A 20,035-nucleotide genomic window follows, 5' to 3' on the forward strand; every position below is an offset into this window, starting at 1 on the left:
CCTGGGGTAAAAAAAAAAGATTCTAAGCCTTCGCTCTCTTTATCATCACTCATCATGTTCACATAACCTCGCATCCAGCTTGGACTCTTCCCAGTGGCCTTCACTCATCTATTTACAAATACCCGCCATGTGCCAGACACCAGGCTGGCTGATGGAGAGGCAGCTGTGAACAAGATACGCACCATCCTTGCCCTCATGGGACGCACGTGTAGTGCACTTCACAGTCCACAGAGCACAGCGTGGGCCTTCCTGTCATCTCCATGCGCCCGATTAGGCAGGAAGAGCAGAAATCAATATTCATACGTGTATGTATATTTTTCATATTTTAAGTGACTCTCCAAGAAATTAAGCCACTTGCCCTTGATTACACATTTAGAAGTAACAGAGCTGGGACTTCAAGTTTGATGGTCTTTCTACCATAGGAAAACTGAAATTTTAAATACATACGACTCAGACTGACCTTAATACAAAGAGGACACGAGTGGTCAAAGATGTCCTGCAGTGATCAAGGAAGCTGTTTCTCCTATAGCCAACCATTCAGGTCCTGGAAGCACTTCGGGGTGACCTAGGGTCAGAGGAGCAGGAGGAAGCGGAACACGAACTCCGAGAACCACAACCAAGGGACCAACACGTGCGAGACACCCCCACCAAGGGTCTTCTCTGGGGGAATTCTGCTGCCCTTTTGCCAAACACAGCTGTAAGGGTAGGAAACTCGGCTGTCACTTGTACTCCAATCACGAAGGATGGGAGGGGGTTTGTTCACTCCTGGCAATGCAGCAAGCATCCTGATTGCGACTGTGTGCTGAAGGTGAGATTTTGTGGAAAGATAGAAAAATAAAGAAGAGAGGAGAAACCCCTGAGGGGAGGAAGTCAGCGAAACTGCTCTGCGTCCATCCTCTCTCTGTCTTGTGTTCCCTGAAAGGCCTTTTGTGTTCAGTAATAAGTTTAAACAGCAATCCTGAAGGATTGGCCCCGAGGCTGTTAACCACTATAGGAACCATCACTCAAGTGATCTTTGGAAAGATGCTTTCTACAGCCAGGGTTCATTTCAGGGGGCCCTTTTCACACCCATGATAATTCCATTCAGGGAAGGAAACACAGTTTGCACATCAGAGTGTGGACATTGATCAGAAGTGGAAGGGGTGGACAATGAAAGAATGTAATACAGGTTGGCTATTAGCCTGGGTCTGGGAACATAACAGCAAATACGTTTGAATTTTCCTTTCTTTCTTTCTTTTTTTCTTTCTTTCTTCTTTCTTTTATTAATTGAGAGGCATGAAGGTAGAAACAGACTCCCACATGTGCCCCGACCAGGATCCACCCAGCAAGCCTGCTACCAGGCAATGCTCTGCCTGTCTGGGCCGCTGCTCCGTTGCTTGACAACCAAACTATTTTAGCACCTGAGGTGAGGCCAAGGAGCCATCCTCAGCACCTGGGGCCAACTTTGCTCAAACCATTCAAGCCATGGCTGCAGGAGGGGAAGAGAGAGAGAGAGAGAGAGAGAGAGAGAGATGGAGGGCAGGGAAGAGAAGCAGATGGTCACTTCTCCTGTGTGCCCTGACCAGGAATTAAACCCAGGACTTCCACATGCCAAGCCAATGCTCTACTGCTGAGCAGGCCAGGGCCTGGTTTGCATTTCAGTGGGTTAGTTTAGGCTACAATGAGTCAATTCAAGTTCCTTTATCACCTACTAAAAATGAACAAAACCTAGATCTTGTCCTAAAGAATCTTATCATCTAGCAAGTCTAACAGGCTCATTTGGGGGGGGGGGGGGTGAGACTATTGGAAAATATAATGTAAAAAGAAAATATGCTAAATCGATATGCAGACATTGAACTTGATTCTCATTGGCAAGCCGGGAGAAAGGAAAAAGAAGAAAACATTTCACAGAGGTTGTAGCATTTGAGCCAGGTCTTAAAAGGTAAGTGGATGGCTAACCAGGTGGTGGTGCAGCCGATAGAGCGTCGAACTGAGATGAGAAGGACCCAGGTTCGAGACCCCGAGGTCACCAGCTTGAGCATGGGCTCATCTGGTTTGAACAAAGCTCACCAGCTTGGACCCAAGGTCGCTGGCTCGAGCAAGGGGTTATTCGGTCTGCTGAAGGTCCATGGTCAAGGCACATATAAGAACACAATCAATGAACAACTAAGGTGCCACAACAAAAAACTGATGATTGATGCTTCTCATCTCTTTCCGTTCCTGTCTGTCTGTCCCTATCTATCCCTCTCTCTGACTCTCTCTCTGTCTCTGTAAAAAAAAAAAAAAGGTGAGTGGACTGTTCCAGCAGAGAATGGGGTTAGGGAGGGCATGCCAGCCTGAAGGACAGAGCATCCCTGCAGGGGTAGGTGACAGGAATAAGCCACCAGGTGAGGTCGTCAGAGAAGCAGGGCCCAGACAGGTAAGTCTGACCTGCTGGGCATGGAAGCATGGTCCACGGGAACTCTGGAGGGCCCCTCTTCTCTTCTACAGTAATGCTAGGGAGTACTGAAATGCATGGACACTATGGGGAGAATACATACCTACAATCCTGCCCACTAACCGTTTTCAGAGGAAGAGAATATAGTCGTCACACCAATGAACTTCCGAATGAAACCCTTGAGGCTGCTAAGGTTGAAACTGGGAAGGGTCTCAGAGTGGCGGGCTTAGCACAGAGGTGGCCTCAGCTGCACTGCTGCTTTTTCCTCTGCTGTTGCGAAGAGGAAAATAATGTGTTTCTGCCCATCAGGAACTTCAGTTCGGTCATTAACATCCCCTCTGAGCCTCATCTGCGCTCCTTCAAAGCAGAGGGTTACAGGTGCTGAGGTTGAAACGCAGCTTTGTTGATGAAAAAGTGTCCCTACCCAGAGCTGAAGGCCAGGAAAAACCACCATCTCTTCTGTACTAATCTTGCCCACACTTACTGAGGCGCTTATTAAATATGCAGGATCCTGTTAGAAGCTACACACACATTTTCTCTGTGCCTGCCATGTAGATGTTATTATCTCCATTGCACCCACGAGGCCAAAGCCATACCTTCACTCCAAGGTTTGAGTCCCTCGAGACAGTTTACTGAGTGCCTTCTGTGTGGCTCCCAAGGCCAGGCCAACTGGGGCCTTCTGCACAAACCCAGCATGGGATGAGCACACAGAAAGGTCTCAGAGGACGGGACGGAGCAAAGAACAGTCAGATGGCCTGTCCAGGCCCAGAAAACGGGAGGTCATCAAAGTGTCACTCAAATCCGGACATCCCTCCCTACTCCAAGGATTTTGCCAAGACCAGCTGCTGGGGTTGGGGGTCCTATCTTCCAGGGAGGGAAGCTGCAGTCTAGACACATTGAATGATTTGCCCGTTGTTTCTGAACCTGGAGAAAAGAAGTTCGGGGAAGGGAGCGGGGCAGGTAACACTGACTGAGGGCCAGCTCTGCCCAGGCGCCACTCTGGGATTTCATACACATTACTTCATATGCTATCACAACAGCACTGAGAGTGGGACACTGGGCCCTGACAGAGAGCAAATCCCACGTGTGGAGAAGTTTAGTGGCTCAACCCCAGTCACACAGCTGGAGAAGGCAGAGCAGCGATGGACGCAGTTCCGCTGCCTCGCCCCCTTCTACCGCCCCCTCCCCCGCCCTCATGGCTTTTGCACTTTCAAGGGTCCTGTTAAAAGGCAGCAAAAATGGTACAAGCTCAAAGAAAAGTAACCTTTTTGCTTCTTTTGCTTTACAAGGCATATAATAATGCTGACAATAGGAGACCCAGAATAGAAAATGCACACCAGGGGTATGCACACATGTTTCTGCAACAACACGTGTTGATATGGCCCTGGGAAGGCTCAGAGAAAGCCCACTTCTGTGCTGATAGATGGGTCTCTCTCCTGCAAGCAGAACCCAGCCTTTCTGGGAAAGAAGTCAGAAAATTCAGAAGAGGTAGGCCCTTAGATGAATAGGATTAAAGATGAGGGAGTGAGAAGAGAGAGATGGTGACTAATGGGCTCAAGTTGAATAAGAGGACAGGGTAAACCAAACTGCCTAGGACTTGTTTCTCTCTCTCTGCTTCTCTCCTTTTAGCTAATGCTCTTGGACCAAAGCAGAGCAGGACACCAAGAGGTGGTCACAGGGGTAACTAGCTGAAGATGCCCCCAAAGGCCAAATGAGGAAGAGCTGTTGTGAGTGGACTGTCGCCTTCTGGTACTGACCTTGGAGTTCACAAATTCTCTTCTACTAAGGAAAGGCAGTGGTTTTATTTCTCTGCATTGCAACACATGGCCTGAGGACAGCTGTCTCAGAATCACGTGGACAGTTCTTAAAATATGCAAATTCCTGGGTTCTATACCAAGCTACCCATCAAAACAAATGAGGCGGTGCTCAAAACTCTCCATCTGTAAAATAGGTTAATAGCCAAAATTTCTTAAGAACTCATACAATTCAAAACCAAAGAAAAAAAAACAAGCAATATGAAAAGATGCTCAATTTCACTACTCATTAGAGATATGAAAATTAAAATTACAATAACATATCACCTCACATCTGTCAGAATGGCTCTCATCAATAAATTCACATGCAACAAGTGTTGGAGAAAAGGGAATCCTCATGCACTAGTGGTGGGGATTCAGTTTGTACAGCCGCTGTGAATAACAGTATAGAGGGTCCTCAGAAAATTAAAAATGGAACTGCCTTATGACCCAGTAGTTCCTCCTCTGGGTATATATCCAAAGAAACCCAAAATACTAATTCAAAAGATATGCACCCTTATGATCACTGCAGCATTATTTACAATAACCAAAATATGGAAGCAACCCAAATGCCCATCAATAGACAAGTAAATATAAAAGTTGTCATACATATATATATAATTTATATATATACAATGGAGTACTAATCATCCATAAAAAAATGAAGTCTTAACATTTGAGACAACATGGGTGGATCAGGGTATTATACTAAGTGAAATAAGCCAGTCAAAGAAAGACAAATACCATCAATTTCACTTATATGTGGAATCTAAAGAACAAAATAAACAAACAAAATTGAAACACTCATAGACACAGAGAACATACTGATGGTTACCAGAGGGGAGGGGTTCTGTGGGGCTAGGTAAAAAAGTTAAGAGAGAAGTACAAATTTGGAGTTACTTGATAGTCATGAGGGATGTAAAGTGCAGCATAGGGAACATGGTCAATAACATTTTAATAACTATGTATAATACCAGGTGGGTACTGGAAATACTAGGCTGAGCACTTTCTGAACTATATGATTGTCTAACCCAGGGGTCGGTAACCTATGGCTCACAAGCCAGATGTGGCTCTTTTGATGGCTCGCAGATAAATCTTTAATAAAAATAATAATAACATTAAAAATATAAAACATTCTCATGTATTATAATCCAGTGGTCCCCAACTCCCGGGCCGCAAACTGGTACCAGTCCGTGGGCCATTTGGTACCGGTCCGCAGAGAAAGAATAAATAACTTACATTATTTCCGCTTTACTTATATTTAAGTCTGAACGATGTTTTATTTTTAAAAAATTGACCAGATTCCCTCTGTTACATCCGTCTAAGACTCACTCTTGACGCTTGTCTCAGTCAAGTGATACATTTATCCATCCCACCCTAAAGGCCGGTCCATGAAAATATTTTCTGACATTAAACCAGTCCGTGGCCCAGAAAAGGTTGGGGACCACTGTTATAACTCATTCATTTCCTACCGCTCATGTTCATGGTTGTGGGTGGCTGGAGCCAATCACAGCTGTCCTCCGGGACAACACCAAATTTTTATTGGATAACACATAACATACACAGGTTGTTGTATGGCTCTCATGGAATTAAATTTTAAAATATGTGGTGTTCAAGCCCTGGCCGGTTGGCTCAGTGGTGGAGCGTCGGCCTGGCGTGCAGAGGTCCCAGGTTCGATTCCTGGCCAGGGCACACAGGAGAGGTGCCCATCTGCTTCTCCACCCCTCCCCCTCTCCTTCCTCTCTGTCTCTCTCTTCCCCTCCCGCAGCCAAGGCTCCATTGGAGCAAAGATGGCCCGGGCGCTGGGGATGGCTCCTTGGCCTCTGCCCCAGGTGCTAGAGTGGTCGCGGCAGAGCGATGCCCTGGAGGGGCAGAGCATCGCCCCCTGGTGGGCAGAGCGTCGCCCCCTGGTGGGCGTGCCGGGTGGATCCCGGTCGGGCGCATGCGGGAGTCTGTCTGTCTCTCCCCGTTTCCAGCTTCAGAAAAATACAAAAAATAAAAAAATATATATAATAAAATATGTGGCGTTCATGGCTCTCTCAGCCAAAAAGGTTCCCGACCCCTGGTCTAACACATATGCTGTACACCTGAAACTAATACACAATAATATTGAATGTTAAAAAAAAAGAAAGAAAAGAAACTAATAAAATTTTGCCATGTTTGACAATATGAATGGACCTGGAAAGTATTACACTAAGTGAAATAAGTCAGACAGAGAAAGACAAATACTATGTGGTTTCACTTATAGATAGAATCTAAAATAAATGAAAAACAAAACAAAACAAAAATAGACTGATAGAAACAGAGATTAAAGAGATGGTTACCAGAGGGGAAGGGGTAGGGTAATGGATGAAAAAGGTGAAGGGTAATATGGTCAGTAAGACTGTGGTAAGTTTACACGGTGACAGACGATCACTAGAATTAGTGGGGTAATCACATTGTAAGGTTTAAAAACATTGAATCACTATGTTGTACACATGAAACCAATATAATTATATAATATTGTATACCAATTATATTTAAATTAAAAAAATAAAATGGCAATCACACACACACAAATCTCTATCGTTAAAAGGTGTCCTTGCACTATGGTGGGATTCTGATGCCCACGGAAGTTGGAGAAGCCCTGTTTTACACCCGGCTATGCTCTAAATGGATATAACGTAGGTCCCAAAAGGGAATCTGAAGCCCTAGGACTGATTCACAGTGCTGCCTCTTCCCTTACCCACGCAAACCCTGCATGCCCCCCATTTTACACCTTGTTACAGGGCAACTTGGCAGCCCCCAAAGGGTGCAGGCAGGGACTGTGCTTTGTGGATGTCAAGGTGATTTCATTCCCCCAGCCTCGGCCTAAAGCCAGAGAAAGCAAGTTACGTCCTCCCCAAAACAAAGGCCTGCTGTCTGCTGCTTGTTCCCAAATCCCAGGTCCCTGAGTGGGAAGGGAAACTTGCCTCACTAAGAGGACACGCACAAGTGCTAAGTGCCATGCTAATGGGGCACACTGGTGGCTGGTGTATGGGACACAGGTGGGACGTAGCTGAGAAATGAGCAGATTGGGGATGGGGTGGGGGAGGGGAACCAGCATCTAGGGAGCAGCCGCTGGCAACGCTGGATCAACAGCATCATCTGCTGGCCGCAAGAGGCCACACCACACTCCTTCCCGGCTCAGGCCATGCTGGGGGCCTCTCTCCCCAGGTCCTAGGAAAGACTGAGGCCAGAGGAAGCAGTGTCTTTCCTCAGTTGGCACACAAGCCCAGAGAAACCCCACCCCAGAAAGTGAAGGGAGTCGGGGGGAGGGAAGGAGGCGGTTCCAAGGGGGCGTTTCTCAGAGTTCGCAGAGCTAGGACTCTGGACCGTCTAGGCCAGGAGTCGGGAACCTTTTTGGCTGAGAGAGCCATGAACGCCACATATTTTAAAATGTAATTTCATGAGAGCCATACAACGACCCGTGTACATGACACATTATCCAATAAAAATTTGGTGTTGTCCTGGAGGACAGCTGTGATTGGCTCCAGCCACCTACAACCATGAATATGACCGGTAGGAAATGAATGGATTGTAATACATGAGAATGTTTTATATTTTTAACGTTATTATTTTTTTTTATTAAAGATTTATCTGCGAGTCAGATGCAGCCATCAAAAGAGCCACATCTGGCTTGCGAGCCATAGGTTCCCAGCCCCTGCTCTAGGCAAAGGTCATCTACCTGGAAGAGATGCAGACCCTGACCTGACAGAATGTGATTTCTGAAAACACACTCCCTCACACACTGGCTCCCAAATAAACTCCTACTAGTTTTATTTTAACTAAACATTGATCTGTGGTCCCCCAACATCTTTAGATGCTCCTATAATCTTACAGCTTCTAGTATCAGCTCCTGGAAGGCAACAACTGATTATCTTTTATGCAGTGGCTACAACACCAGCTCCCACTGCAAAGGGGCTGATGGCAGTATTTCCTGAATGTGAGAAATAATAGCCAACAACCATCCCATCAGAAAGGGGTTGTGCTGGGACAAAGCCTCTTCCTGGTATTATCATCACTGTGGCCACCACGTTGATGGTAAATGATCTCTGCCAAGTGCCAGGCATGTGCGGCACACTTTGCAGGGGTCCTCTGGCTGGATCTTCCCGAGGGCTCCAGGAGCCTGAGTCACAGACTGGCTAAGCAACTTGCTCAAGGCCACACAGCCACTAAATGGCAGAGCCAGGATTCCAGCCTGAGCAATCTAACACTAGAAGCTTCTGTTTTAGCAGTTATGTCACGCTGCCTTCCAGAAAAAGCACACACGTGTACACGTGTAGTAAGTGCATCCTCTTCCCAAAAGCACACCACACAGTGTCTCAATGAGCCTCGCAGGCATCCCAGGTATAAGGCAGGGACGGCTGTGGCCGCTCCTGGCAGGCGGCATGCCTTCATCTGTGGGACCTCCAGGCCCACCCACAAAAAAGATGCCTTGTGGAAGGCATCAGAAATGAGAGATACATAAAGGCCCCAGAATGGGGTGAGCACTAGAAAAAATGGCGCCACAAACCCTGGAGGCATGGACTCGCACCTGCGACCCCTGCAATGGTCATTCCTCCTGTGAGTTTTCACAGGGCACCTGCATCAGGCAGTGTCACAGGGGCGGAGGGCATGCCCAACCCTCTTTGCAGGTGCACCCCCTAAAGGTGGAGACCTCAGCAAGTACAGAAACGAGTCAGAAATCACAGACAGTGATTGTGACGAGAGGCCTCTTGGGAAAATTGTTGATCTGAACGGCCAGCTAACCGGCCCCTCTTTGCTATCTCCCTCTCCAAGCCGGGCTATGGCCTCCCCCTCCCAACCCGAGCCCAGTGATTAAGGACATTCGCTGCAGGCTTTGGTCTCCCTGTTTAAGAGTTCCCAAGGGCACCCCTCCCGCAGAGCTGCAGTTGCCCCAGGTCCCTATGCCTGGGAATACCGGGAAGGAAGGGAAGGGAAGAGGCTGAGCAGCTGTAAGCGGGTGAGGCGGCGGTGGGAGGCGGGCGAGGCAGAGAGAGGGGGACGAGGGCGCACGGAGGCCCGGCCCGGCCCTGCCCCTAGGTCGCGCCAGGCTGGAAGCAAAATTTCTCAAACTCGCATGAGTAGCTGCTGATTTCTCCAGACTTTTTTTTTTCCAACCAGGACGGAAAATGAATTTCGAGCCTCGCTGTAGAACGCGCCAAGCAATTGGAAAGCAAGTCCAACACGGGCCGGTGGCTCTGCGGGGTTCTCCTTGTCAGCTCCTGCGCGCTGCTGAAAAGCCACGGAAGCAGCTGGTGTGGGGGTTCGTGTCTCCAAGGGCAAGCGTTAAATAAAATAGGGTGGTCGTAAGAGCGCTTGGGGAGATGACATCCTGGGGGCACGCACTGGTAAGTCACCCGAGAAGGGCTGGCCGCGCCCACCTTTGTCCAGGTCCCAGCTCTGCTCTCCAGACTGCGCGCCCTCCCGACTCCGCAGCCCGCGCTGCAGCCTGCTGTTGTCTCAGAGCTTGAAGAACGCGCCTGCAGAAGCCCAGGTCCCCACCCCTCCTCCCCAGCCTCTCTAGCCAACTGCCCCAGGCAGCGCACCTGCCAGAACTCCCCTCCCTGCCTTGCCCTCTGCTCAGAGCCCTTGGCATTCTGATAACAGCCAGCCCCATTTTTATGTTCGGATTTGGCTGCGTGCCTAACGTTCTCCTCAGGAGCTGGACCAGAGCCCCACCCAGTCTCTCAGTGGACGCCACAGGGTATGGCTGGGTCTCCATCCTTGGGGTCCCTACCACACTGGGTGTTGTTCTTTAGCGCACATGATGTTAAGTCCCCAACTTGCACCTCACTCGGCAGTGACAGACTCAGAAAGAGTCCTCTCCTATCTCCCCTGGTGACCAAGGCTCTGCTTTGTGTAGACTGAGTGGGTTTACTCTGAGTGAGACAGCAGAGGCAGAGGCTGGGTCTCAGGCACTGGCTCTTCCTAGAATTAATCTCTCCTTTAGGGAATGAAGCACATCTGGCTGAGAACAGGCCAACCCACCCACCCCTCCCCACATCACCACCACTAAAATGTCCCAGATAAACGTCTAAGGGCATCATCAGCCTGGACCAGCTCCCATACCCACCTGCCCACCCCATCTCCCACACCCACCCCTCAGAGGATCCATGACCCCCAAAGCCTTTATTAGCTCTTTCTGCTCCATTTAACTACACAAATGGCTTGGTCACAGCTGACTGGTCCCAAATTTGCCAGTGATTTTCTTTTAATTTACCGTGGCTCAGTCCCCCTGTAATACAGGTGGAGGAGGCATATTTGCTCCCAAACTCCCCTCCTGGGGTTAATCATGCACAGAACAAAACTCCATTTGAGCCACTTAATGATTTTATTTCTTCCCTAGGTTTTGAAGGAGCTGCAGCTATAAGGCGAATGTACATCCCTCTCTCCCCAAACTTCAGATGTTTATGAAAGACAGGTGCCCCTTACGAGCTCCTTCACTGCTTCCACCCAGGTCCGAGTGGGGAAACTGAAGGTCTTTGCTTTCTGAACGAATGGGCTCCACCTCTTTTCCAAGGGCCTGGAGCTGGACCTCTGGGCGCACCTTCTCTCCCCTCTTCCCGCCCTGGAGAAGCCTCTCCTGGCCAGCCTTTCCGGCTCTGCCGCTGCTTTCCCCTGGGTCCTCCAGCCAGTTGTCATGGGCTGATTTGGCACCTACCTGTGTAACCCCACCCATGCGCCTCGCAACCTCCTCCTCTGTTGTTCTCCCCACCAGACCCTGCAGTCCAAACGTGAAGGGCCAAGCCCCACTCCCTGAATGTCCTTGTGCCTTCCCACGTGGGTTTTCTCTTTCCTGGTAGAGCTCTCCTTTATTGCCGGAGCCTGGTAAGCTTCCACTTACACGTCACCTCTGCTGGGAAGTCGGCATGTTTTCATCCTTTCACTCTTTTCTCTGCTCTGCCCTTTATTCTCTTTGGGTTTGTTTTCACACCACGTTGCATACTTGTTTGCCTGTCAGGCCCTCCACCACTCTGAGATCCTCGGATACGACTACCACAACTATGACTAGTAAGGAATATCCACTTGTGTATCCCTGTGATCTAGCCCATTGCTGGGTACAAATGCTAAATGTTTGAATGAACAGCATGTGAATGCGAGCTGTAGTCACTTACAAAACTAAGATACTCAAAGGCCTTTCATCTGTTTAGGCTTCCCAAATGGTGCTAAAAATCTAAACCCTGCAGAACACACAGGCTCTGACTCTAAGGAGATGCTTGGCCCTCAGGAAATCTTTTCTGCATGGACATGGCGCCATCTGGTGGTATCTGGAAAAAATAACCTCTACGTCCGGAGAGCAAGGAGGGCTCTGGCAGTGCTGAGCAATGATGGAGCTCCTGCAGCCCTTGAGCGCTGGCAGCCTAAGCATCATGGCCTGCCTTCCCAGACTTGAGAGATCGGAGCAGCGAAGTCACCTCCAGCACCACCGAGCAATGCCTGCTTACCTCTAATCTGACGCTCTCCTCCCGCTGACGCCGTGTTGCAGCTGAACCTCAGAAAAAGGCCAGGCTCTTCTTCCATACCAGCACCTTTTAAGTGCCACCTGGACTCCTGCCTGCCAGCCCCGTTCTATCACCACTGTGGGACCCAAACAGAACTCACCTCCCACAACCGACACCTCCTGTGTGAGCACGTGGCAGCTCCGTTGCCAGCTGTGCCCAGCACCTTCCTGCTCCCCCACTCCCCGGGGCCACGTGCCACCAAGTCACGTCGGTGCTGTCTCAAGGCGACCCGCTTCTCTCCATCCCCTCACTTCCACAGCCTGCCTTCACATGGGCTATCATGTCCTCCCTCCAACATGCCTGCACTTCCCAGCCCTGCTGGGGAAAGGCCAGGATCCTTAACAAGATCCAGAGCCTGGCCCCCTCTCGGCAGCCTCCTCTGTGGCCCCACTCCCTCCTGCTCCTTTCCAGCTAGAGTGGCCTTCTGGCATGTCCTCTGTCACACGCGCCTCCCTTCAGCTCAGGGCTGCTCTCCTAGCGGCTGCCTGGTTAACCCCTACTCATGCTCTCTCCCCCCTCTGTCCTTCCCCACCCCCACCCTGCCATCTTCCCAGTGTCTGCTGGCCAAGGCTCACCACCACCACCACCTACCAAAATGCCCCCTCACCCAAGCTTATCTCTACAGTGGACTAGTTAAGGGCCCTGGCTTTGGCTTGAGGTTGCCTGTATTCAAACCCTAACTAGGCTATTTAATGGCTGTGTGACATTAGGAAAGCTATCTAACCTCTCTGAACTTCCAATCCTTCATCTCTAAAATGGGGAGGAGGGGGTAATGGTTTGTAAATAATCAAAAATAAACCTGTTACCTTCTCTGAGTAGGGCAAGTTCCCACTTCTATGGAATACTTCTCCTTTACAGTAGCTGTGAAACTTGTTACTACTAAGTAATTAGTTTACTTAAAATTAGTCTCATCTGTCAAAATGGAAGTGCCACCAGGGTGGGGGCAGGGTGGATCTTATTGCCATATTCACCAGGCTTAGCCCAGGCCCACAGGTAGCTTCTGTCACCAAAGCAACTGGGGTCAAGGTACTTGACCCTCTTGGTCTTAAGCTGTCTCTCTAATAATAACAGTGACTCTCTGATAATAACAGAGCATCCAAGTGCTGCTTAGATTAAGGACTTCGATAGTACCTGGTTCATAGTAAGTACTCAGTAAACATGAGCTTTTGTTCTAGTAGACAACCAAATATTTTAAACTTCCAGTTTCTAGTTAGATATGTAAAAAGCTTGGAAACTGTCGTTTCCACCCTCCCAGTAAGAAAAAAAATAAAAAAGCTAAAAGCTGGACAAACTGAAAACCAACAAGTCTTTCTAGATCCATCATAGAACTGAAGCCAAAGGGCAAACCACTGACCTGGACATTGGAGAAGGACAGACAGGTGGGTACAGAGAACCACAATGTACCAGAGCAAAAGCCTCGGTGCAGAAACCTCCCAGAAACCAGTGCCAGGCTAGGGAAGTGTAAACTGTGATTGGCAAGTTGCTTGAAGCTCAATGTGGACAAGCTGGAGGGTTAAGTCTGGGGGGCCGATCCTAAAGAAGCCCCACACTTCCTGCTCTTTACCTCCAGGAGCCCCACCTGGTACCCACAGTGAAAACCCACTCCGCCTTCCAGCAAGAGGAGAGGAAAATGACCACTTTGTATTATGTCCAGAGTTCTGTTCTCTGTAACAAAAGCCTGCCCTCAGGGAGACCCTTTCCCAGAGTGTGCACAGCTGGGGAGAGTAATGTCCCACTACAGGCCCTCTCGACTTGCTGTCTCTCCTGAGGGGTGAGTGGGAACAAGAGGAAAAGTAGAGGAGCGCTTGTGAAGGTCACAGGCTCACTAAGAGACTGAGTCCTAATCAGAGGATTATAGGACACGTCCCTGAGTTCCTCACACCGCACCGCCACATCACTAGGGCTCCCATATAATAACAGGACTGCCACTGAAAGAAGAGCTCAGACCCTACTTAAGGAGAAGTCTCTAGAGAAACCCAAAGACACCAGGAGAGACAAAAACAAGGACACCAGAGACAATATGAACCTTGGAAACCTCAGCTGCTAGAAAGAATAAACACAGCTTAAGTTCTACACAGATAAAGATAAAACCCCACATTAAAGGTCTATCTCCCTCAGTTTCTTTATCTTTTACATCATATTTGGCTTTCAACAAAAAAAATTACAAGGAATGGTGACAGGTAAAACATATAATCCAAAAAGATGCAAAAAGCATCAGAAATAAGACTGGTGATTTAAAAGAAGCATGCTTACTATTCTAAGGGCTCTAATGGAAAAAAATGGACAATATGCAAGAACAAATGGGCAACATATACAAAGAGATGGAAACTCTAAGAAAAATTCAAAAGGAAATGCAAGAAATAAGCACTGTAATAAAAATGAGAAATGCTTTTGGTGGGCTTGTTTGTGGATTAGACATGGTCAAGGAAATAATCAGTGTATTGTAGGAAATGTCAATAAAAATTTCCCAAACTGAAAAGCAAAGAGGAAAAAGAAAAGAATTAAAAAAAGTGGAACAGAATACCCAAGAACTGGGACAATTACTAAAGGTATAACATGCACAATGGAAATAATGGAAGAAGAAAAATGAGAGGAAAAACTATAACATAAGAGTTGAGAACTTTCCAAAACTATTGACAGACACCAAACAACAGATCCAGGAAGCTCAAAATACCAGCAGGGTAAATAACAAAAAATCCACACCTAGGCATGTAATATTCAAACTGCAGAAAATCAAAGAAAAATAAAAAATTGAAAGTCAGAGGGGAGGAGGGGGGACCCTTACCCAGAGAGGAGGAAGGATAAAAATTATATTCAACTTCCCTCAGAAACCATACAAGCAAGAAGAGAGTGGAGCAAAATATTTGAAGTGTTGAAAGAAGACAAAAAAAACCCCACCTAGAATCCTATATCCTTCTAAATTGTCCTTCTAAAGTGAAGTAGAAATACTCTCTCTCAGACAAAAATCAAAGGAGCCCTAACCATTTGGCTCAGTGGTAGAGTGTTGGCACAATGTGTGGATATCCCAGGTTTGATTCCCAGTAAGGGCACACAGGAGAAGTGACCATCTGCTTCTCCACCCTCCCCCCCCCCATTCTCTCTCTCTCTTCCCCTCCTGAAGCCATGGCTCTATTGGTTCAAATGCATCAGTCCCAGGCACTAAGGATGGAGCCTCAACCTCAGGCACTCAAAATAGCTCAGTTGCGAGGATAGCCCCAGATGGGCAGAACATCAGACCCAGAGAAGGGTTGCCAGGCGGATATCAGTGGGTGGCATACAGGAGTCTATCTCCCCTTCCCTCAGTTGGGAAAAGAAAAAAAAAATCAAAGGAAATTGTCACCAGTAGACCTGACTTGCAAGAAATATTCAAAGTTCTGCTGAGAGAGGGGAAAGAATACAGGTAAAAAATTTGGCTCTCCATAAAGAAAGGAGGAGTGCTCAAGTAGGAAAAAAATAAAGATAAAATAAACCCTTGAGTGAAACAAGCCACACTTACATCAGAGACTCCTCCTACCTCAGCTCCGCCCACCCCCACCCCAGTTCTCACTAGCTCCCCTCCTAACATTCCAGGAGCACCCAGCGTGGTCTGTATCACCTAGCACTACGGCAGCCTGTATTCTGTCTCACCCAGGGCTGAAAGTTGTGTGTCTCGAGACAAGCCACGAGGCGCTCAGTGTCTGGTAAATGTATGAATGAATGAACAAACAAACAAATGAATGAGTGAGTGAATAAATGGCAAAGCACCATTCATTTTCAACCCTGGAAGCCAATGTGGTCAAATAACATGTGTCTTTAATAGCAGTTCATTGAGAATATTCCAGTGCTGCCACCGTCACAAGGGAGGGCTCACCCACTGAATTCTCTCTGCCCAGGTGTGGTCACTCCTCAGGTCAAAGAAGGGGTGGACGTTCTTCTTACACAGGCTGCTCTTTGACCCTGAAGGACATCAACCCGGGAAGCAGAGAAATGACCACGGGGCTCATCACAGAAATGCGAGATGATAAAGGGCAGGGTTTACGATGGCTCCTCCTTCACAGAACTGGATGCAGGGAGCACAAAATCCCAGGGAAGGAGCAGGCGGGTGCGTCAAACAGAACCGGGACAGAAGCCTGGCCACTTCAAACTTCAGAAGCCCCCGAAAGCACCTCAGATTCTTCACCTCAATTAACATTAGCAAACCACTGACAAGGCACTTATCATAGGCTGGATACCACTGTCCTCAAGGCAACATTCCGAAGTCTGAGGAAACTGAGGCACACAAGCCGCCCACAGTGGGGCTGGACTGAGACCCAGCATCTGCGTGCAAAGCTTGGCTTAACCTCTGCCATCTTGGGCACAGACGATGCCCTCCTCTTCTGGTTGTTTCCAATCAGATGAGAAATCTTGACCAAGTGCCCTGTGCAGACGCTGGCATCCAGCAAGTGCTCGACAAATGCCATATTACACCTCTGTGGTCCTCCTTCCACCTCGCTGGGGGTCAGCTGCATCTAAATCACTCCTTCAGCCCCTCCCCCACGACAGCCTGCACGGGCTTCCACCCCCAGCAGCAGTGCAGTAATGTGTCCTGAAGGGTGGCTTTCCACCTCCCAGAGCCATATCAATAGCCACCGTTATAACCACTACCATGTGCAGGCCAAGAGGCCATGTGACCCAAGTCATGGCCCTATTTGGTGATAAGGCCAAAACCTATGCACCCTCACTCCTGACATCAGTGCCCTGTGATATTGTGGTTCAAAATGGGGACAGCCGACTGAGAGCAGCACTGCCTGAGGACATCAGGAACGCAGAGCCAGGGGCCACCCCCGGCCTGATGCCAGATCTCAGGAGGTCTCCCGGCCTGTGCACAGCTGAGAAGCACTGGTCTGTGACACCACGGTTGAAAGAGTCAGAGAAGCCCATCTGAGCTTGACTTTAAGTCCTTCCAGAAATTTGAGAGACAGTGCAGGAGCCTAAGGCACCTGCCTTCCCCCCACCCGCAACGGCCCCAGTGCCAGCCCTCACCAACAGAGAAAGGCTTGACCTGATGTCAAGTCCCAGCCCCAGAGCACGCTCTTCCTGCCCAGTAAGCCAGCTTCCCTGCCTGGTTCCTCACCTGTCAGCTCCCTCAACTGTGGCTCTCAGCATTCTGAGAAGGAACTTCTGTCGTTAAGTTGCTGAGATGATTCATCAGAAAGATGGCACAAGCTGCAGGGCACAGAGGAGAGGGCAAGGCAGAGAGGTGACTGCAAGATGGCAGAGCCCAGCCCTGGCTAATTGGATCAGTGGTAGAACATCAGCCTGGCATGTAAATGTCCCGGATTTGATTCCTAGTCAGGGCACACAGGAGAAGCAACCATCTGCTTCTCCACCCTCCCCCTCCTCTATCTCTCTTCTCCTCCCGCAGCCATGGCTCGATTGGTTCAAGTGCATCAGTCCCGGGCACTGAGGATGGCTCTCTGGAGTCTCTACCTCAGGCACTAAAAATAGCTCAGTCGCAAGCATGGCCCAAGATGGGCAGAACATTGGGCCCAGACAAGGGTCACCAGGTGGATCCCAGTCGGGGCGCATGTGGGAGTCTATCTTTCTATCTCTCCTCCTCTTACTTAGAAAAGAAGAAAAAAAAAGATGGCAGAGCCCACCCAGAGAGCATACCCAGACCGTGGTCCCTAATGGGGTAGGGCAGGCAGCCCACACCTGGGTCATCGCCCCACCTAGACCTAGAAGCAGAGCCTTACAAAGAGGTACTCAGCCCAGAAGGGCTCCAGGCTTGGCCAGAGCTAGGTGTGAGCTGTAGCTGAGGGAGACCATCAGAAGCAAGGCCAGCAGCCACCCCACCGGTCCCCAGTTAGGAGTACAAATCCACTAGTCCCAGTGTCTTACCTTCGTCTCACCTGCTCTATTCGATCGCGCATAACCTCATCTCTCACCTCGCTTGGGACTTGGAAGATACGGGTGTGGCTGTAAAACATCACGCAAACGCTGGGATTTTTGGTTTCACTAGGTATCATAACTCCTAGGATTGCAATCAAAAGCCCTGGCCGATTGGCTCAGCGGTAGAGCATAGCCTGGCTTGTGAAAGTCCCTGGTTCAATTCCTGGTCAGGGCACACAGAAGCGACCATCTGCTAACCTATTATGCCACACAGCTCAGATTTAAAAAAAAAAATAGTGGAAGATGTTGTTCATCTTATCCAAACCAAGGAGCTGCGACTTTCAGAGTTCCACAGTGTGGCCACGTTGAGCACGGACAAGCCTCCCAGAAGCAAGGCTGTGATTGGATTATAGTCACCAACATTTATAATTTTAGAGTCTGTTGGCCGGTTTTCCATCCAAAACACTCTTTGCCAGGGAGGTCTCAAATTCCCTGTTTTGTAATTACTGAGTAGTTGAATCCCCATTTAAAATGCTAATGCCACTGGAAGGGGTAAACACCTGAAAATTGGATAGCCTAAAGCAAAAATAAATTTCTTGAGAAATATATCCTCCTTGAGAGAAGAGAACAAAGCTGGCGGTGGAGACATGAAAAAGGCAGTGACAGAGGACTCCTTCACAGTTTAATCCCACAGTTCTTCTGGGAAAAAGGAGACCCTAAGTGAGCACAAGTCCTAGAAAGGAAATAGGGAAGCTTACACCCACGGAAAGAGCCGGAGTCCAGACCTAGCTCCCTCTGCCTTAGTTAGCAGCGTCAGTGCCAGGATGCAGACGGCTGGGCTCCCAAGCACGGGGGAGGCTGGCAAAGCTACCCCAGTGTGGAGCACATAATTCTAGCCTCTGCGCTGGGAAACCTCCGCTCAACCTCAGTTGCATATGAAGGCTTTGGCGTTTGCATTTTCAGAGCTTATTTTCTTTTAGCTCTTTAAAGCACCACCACTTCTAAACAAACCAAGTGCAAAAATAACAGGAGTCTGAAATTTACTCAGAAGCATCTAGGAAATGGTGAGCCATCTGAGCTTTCCAGCCCCTGACGTCATTTTAAAACATCATTTTAAGACATGAGTGGGGGCTTTCAAGATGGCTCAACTATTCCTTTCAGATCCCAAAGTGAGTCTGACAGTGTTCTCAGCCAAAGGAGTCAACAGCACTGGAGGAGAACGGCCGTGGGTCTGTGTTGGGTCTGTGCCTTCTTTGCGTCTCCAACCCCATAACTTGGCTCAGAGCAAATATGATTTGCTTTACCTCCATCTTATGAACTGGATTCTTGTTCTTTCTTCCAGGACATCTTGACTCTGGTTTGCTAATAAGTCAGACTTGGAGAGTTGGTGCTTCGTCTAGGAAATTTCGGTAGGGTCCACGTGATTACTGCCCAGCTAGGACTCGGGGGCTGGGGTGGAGCCTAGGCTGGATCTGCTCCACCAACTTACCCGAGATCCTTTGCGGTAGGACCTCCCACCTTCCCCCTCCCTCACTCCCCACGCTCCCAGGAGGATGGTCTCAGCTCTCAGTTACCACATCTTTAGTCACATGTATATTTTGGCCATAAGTGGGAGGGCCGTTGTTAGACATCTTCTCCTTTATATTCTGAGAAGCCTCTTCTTCAGTCTGAAAGGTGAATACTTTTCCTTTGATAGTGTTACTTGGTACCTGACCTTTTCCCTTTTCCATCACAGCACACATCCCACATAGCCACACACACAAGCTCTGTATCTCACGGTCCCTGCAATAAACTCGCCTATTACTACCTTCTCATGAGATTTCAGGGAGCTCACTAAATCCTTGGCCTTACCCCAAGATATTCCTGAGACATCCTGTAACCAGAGTGACACATCTGAAGCCCTGTATCCAGTATGCTTGAGATGCAGGGCAGGGTTAGTGGCGATTCCAACACACTTCTTATAAAGACAAAGTCCCAACATCTAGGACATGTGGTGAACTAGACACAGCTCTAGGCGAGGTGTTTGTCAATGAGCTTGAGTTTCCCATTCTAGGTAGAGAGAAGTCCCAGAACCCTGCACCCACTAAGGCCAGCTCTTTATAATTTGGGGTACCTTGAATCAGAAAGGGGTTTTACTCACTTTTTTCAGCCAGTGCTGTACTACAGACACTGCCTCACTTTCCACAACTTCAATGTCCTGTAACAAATTGATACGTTGATGCCCTCAGAATATCTAGAACCCAGCGCCCCTTCTCCATTCTTACCCAGAGTTATACATTGTATGATCTTCTCTGTAGAAGTGCAGCACGAGGCTCAGAAGGGAAAAGATACATGAGAAACAATTCTACACAGCTATCAATAGCTTCACTTACCGAACTGGTTTTTGGTGGGAAGGAGAACCCTGTACCTTTCCGAGCGAAAATGTACATAATCCATGTTGTAATTATCAT

General features: G+C 48.6%; 1 protein-coding gene across 1 annotated transcript; it reads right to left on the bottom strand.

Moving 5' to 3' along the window:
* Nucleotides 1-571: 571 nt before the first annotated feature.
* Nucleotides 572-20,035, bottom strand: SPATA19 (spermatogenesis associated 19). The gene is made up of 6 exons (XM_066364606.1): nt 19,958-20,035; nt 19,726-19,782; nt 19,160-19,252; nt 18,890-18,981; nt 17,595-17,672; nt 572-695 (listed from the first exon to the last, which is right to left on the bottom strand). Exons 1-6 carry the CDS (start codon nt 20,033-20,035, stop codon nt 572-574), a joined length of 522 nt encoding a protein of 173 aa, XP_066220703.1.

Source organism: Saccopteryx leptura, chromosome 2 (assembly GCF_036850995.1).
Source record: "Saccopteryx leptura isolate mSacLep1 chromosome 2, mSacLep1_pri_phased_curated, whole genome shotgun sequence".
Taxonomy (NCBI): domain Eukaryota; kingdom Metazoa; phylum Chordata; class Mammalia; order Chiroptera; family Emballonuridae; genus Saccopteryx; species Saccopteryx leptura.